The following is a 3,858-nucleotide window of genomic DNA, read 5'->3' on the forward strand; positions in this document are numbered from 1 at the left end:
TTCATTCACATGTTTTCACACTATAGACGTGCCACAGCATGACATCCACCCCCTCTAAACCTGCACATCCTCCGGTATGTGCCACACAGTTGTTTTAGCACCTGTTGACTCATGATATCAACGCCCACCTTTACCAAGACATACTCTCCACATTGGGCATATACTGTCGTAACTAAGATTCACAATTTCAAATCTTGTCTCTGTAAACCATCATTTACTTTACTTGCTTGATCAATGCTTTTACATTTTGCATGCATATCCACCCGGCCACTACCAATGAAACATGAGATTCGATAGTATTCCGTATAATCCAATCACGTAAAATTCTCCCATGTAAAAGGCTCTCAAAGTTTCCACATGATTTTGATTTACACATAAGTATTACTCTCTCTGGCTTCATCCCTTTTTGTTCAAATCCTTTATTATACTGAAGTGCTCGGATCCCATCCTCTTTTTGGGCATAATCAGCAATTAAGGCACTCCACGGCATAATTTTCTTTACTGAGAATGTTTTGAACACATTAAGATCCTCGTCTAGGCTTCTAGATTTGACATACATGTCTTTCAGGGCTATACCGACATTTGGATCTATCCCAAAAGCACATTGCTTTACCTCAAAGAGCAATGACCCTGTCTCATCCAAGTCAGCAGCTCTTATCCCACATGCTTTTAGCACACCGAGATAGATAACTTTGCTGGGTTTGATATACTTTTCCTGCATTTGATTGAAGATGACCAAGATCTTCATGGCCTGCCCATGGATTGCATAGTCGGTGATCAATGCACCCCAAGCCCCAATAGTTTGATTTGCCAAGGAACCGAACTCATGGTGACCCCCCACAAAACACCTACATTTTGAATACATGTCAATCATGGTGTTGGCCATAACCATATTGTCCTTAAGGCCCAGTCTCGTGATCTCATCATGTATTTTGTATACATTTTCTCCCTGAATTGCATTCTTGTGATGCATCCCTGCCTTTATGATGGGCAATTTGCTGCCCCTTGCAAAGACTTTATCGTCACTTTTCATTTTATGGGCAAGAAGCTCCTGTGCATGCACTATAACACCGCCTTCATCATGCCACACCTCCTGCGCAACCACTTCAAGGATACCTTTATGATGGTTATCATCAATTCTTCCAAACTGCTCTAAACACCCATATAACCACCACTGCATTTGCATAACCCCATATTGGTTTTTAGGAATATATACCCCATTTGATGGTGCTATCCAAGCTTCGTGGTTGGCTTGTCTAACATCTATGACATTATGCCCAAAGTTATATCTATTTGGTTGCTCATATTTAACTTGATGAGGCTCTGGGATCACACTTTGCATAACCTGCATGCTTTCATCCAACGTTTCTTGATACCTATCTGTGTGTGGGCTTACAGTCATGGATCTCTTACTACCCAAGTACCTTTGAACCTCTATGTCATAGAACCCTGCATGGCTCAAAAAGATTGATTCAATTTCCCTTTCTAAATCATCATCATAAATAGGCTTCCAAGCTCGAGATTGTTGCTCACAAATGTGGTTGCAAGGTAACCCTGACACTGATGACATAGCATCACCCTGTTTATCTTTGGAACACTCGGTTAACATTCCAAGATAGCCCAAAACCAAAGAGCCTTCGCAACCAGCTTCAGACACAACATCACTATTGGAATCACCCATATCACACACCCCCTCTAAATCAGTTCCACAGACCTGTGCCCATTTTGTAATACTTCATCACCCTTGCATGCATAATCATGTGCATCCTCCATTAAACCCTGTTCTTCAACTAGCAAGGTAGTTGATCCTTTGTCTTTCTCATGACCCTCATGAAGGCTTGAAAGTATAATAATATCCTTTAAAGCATTAGAGCCTTGCAAACCCTCATCATTGACCAAAAGGCTATGAGCCGCTTCCTCATGCAACCAATGAGAAAACATAGAAGCAAAATCTTCTTGGATATCCTGCTTCTCATCAAATACATACACATCATCGCCTAAGCAATCTTCATGCACTTTGACATCTTTTTCTGCTTCATATGCAGCTAGGTTCCTTATTAAACCATCTTGACACTGTAAAGACTGATCTTGTATCTCCCCATAGTAAGCACTTTCACCTGATAAGCCATCCACATCATCCAGCTCACAAGCAGATAAGAAAGCAGTAATGATAGCATCTTCGTCTTGTCATGAATCTTCAAAATCTGCAATCATTCTTTCAGCAAGAATCATTGGTTCTTGTGGTTCTTCACATATACCCAAGAGAAAATTATTAGCATTATCCTTCTCCTGTATTGAGTCTTCAGCACCTGTCTTGAAGCTCTCTGAGATAAATGTATACCTAGGTATATGCATACATACATCATGTGGTATGACTTTAGGACCCTGTTCATTAGCACCTTCAAAGAAGGAAGATATATTATTCTCACAGATTTCACCCACTATATCTTTTTTGGGTTGCAACAAAGCATCCTTTTTGTCACTGTCAAGGCCTTGTTGCTCTCTAATGGCATCTTGGAATTCCAATTTAGCTTTTCAGCCTCAACAATCTCTGCATCAGCCTTGAATAGCAACTGATTATCCTCCATAAGACACGCACTCACAATCGCTTCTAATTTCACTCGAACAATAGCACAACTCACATTATTCCTCCATTCATTGCCCTTTTGCTCTTGTTTTTCCCACGTAAGATACTCTGGCTCTAGATCCACGAACTGGCGTAAACAAGGGCATCTGCAAAACAGTCCCACTGTGCAGGATATGATTCGGCCAGCTCTCGAACTTAATCTCTGAATTTAGAACTTACAACTTCTTCAAAAGCTGCAACCGTCCGATCTTCTGGTACCCCTCGACTCTTCATCTCTGCTTCGTAGCATCCTAGATAGCTTTCTGGATCATAGCCATCAAATATGTTGAGCTTATCATATACTGATTGCTTAGCATTTTCAACTGCTTCTTGAATTTGGTCTTCTTCTACAAGCCTTTCAAACCTCTCAGTAAGCTCTTTTAGTTCTGCATACATTTGCTCCACTATGCTAGCCATCACTGTGTTCTCTCACCCCAGCAGTTTCACGTCGGGTTCACCAAAGCCAAGAACCCTTTTTCCTCCCTTGAAAGTGTGAGAAACACCACTAAATTCCCCTCTTGTGCCTAGCTTGATGGTGCTGGGCTGCAGTTCATTTTACAACAAGTGATTTGATTTTAGAATTCACTACCATGAGCTGACAAAAATCGGACAGCATTTCGGTACTCTAACTGATGTGAAACCATAAAAGAAGAGCGCTTATGAGAAGAAAAATGGAGTATGCAAGCCCATAGAGTCACGGGCACAGAAATCTTCACATATGTTTCTCCAATTTCACTTCACACAAACATAGCCGTAATCCACAGTCTTCACGGGGAACAAATGGAATATCTAAAGGCTATAGCTCATCGCAAAGACAAGCACGGCCTAGTAGGGTTTGCTCCCATCAAATTCCCTTGCACACACACAAGAAATCATGGACTCAATCTAGCTCGAATCCGCTCGCAAGGCACTTGTTCCTGCTGCCTATCTATTAATGAGTAGACTTGTGAACTGATAATCACCAAATTACACACCACGCTTGCTCAAAGATGGAGATAAAACACACATAAAATTCAGCCAAGAAGGAATCCATCCATGGAAGCATGAGACATGATCAAATCTTTAACTTGCTTGGTGAAAACAAGTAGCCACGCCTCTAATTGCACCTGTATGACTTCGATTTCAAAAGTTGAGAACATGAAAAATCTCCATCGAGAGGCATAAATTCTGATTTTGCAGAGATAAAAGAGCACTCTAATCCACCCCCACACACTAGATTGAAGTAAGCAAAC

The 3,858-nt window shown here is 41.2% G+C and overlaps 1 protein-coding gene across 1 annotated transcript; it reads right to left on the minus strand.

Annotated features, from left to right (window-relative positions):
* Positions 1-214: 214 nt before the first annotated feature.
* On the minus strand, positions 215-1,186 carry LOC147623098 (pentatricopeptide repeat-containing protein At2g02980, chloroplastic-like). Its single transcript, XM_086821730.1, has one exon. The coding sequence runs from the start codon at positions 1,184-1,186 to the stop codon at positions 215-217; it is 972 nt and encodes a 323-aa protein (XP_086677856.1).
* Between the last annotated feature and the right edge of the window lie 2,672 nt (positions 1,187-3,858).

The sequence above is a fragment of the Cibotium barometz genome, chromosome 27 (genome assembly GCF_041138505.1).
Source record: "Cibotium barometz isolate CiBa-2024 chromosome 27, ASM4113850v1, whole genome shotgun sequence".
Classification (NCBI taxonomy): domain Eukaryota; kingdom Viridiplantae; phylum Streptophyta; class Polypodiopsida; order Cyatheales; family Cibotiaceae; genus Cibotium; species Cibotium barometz.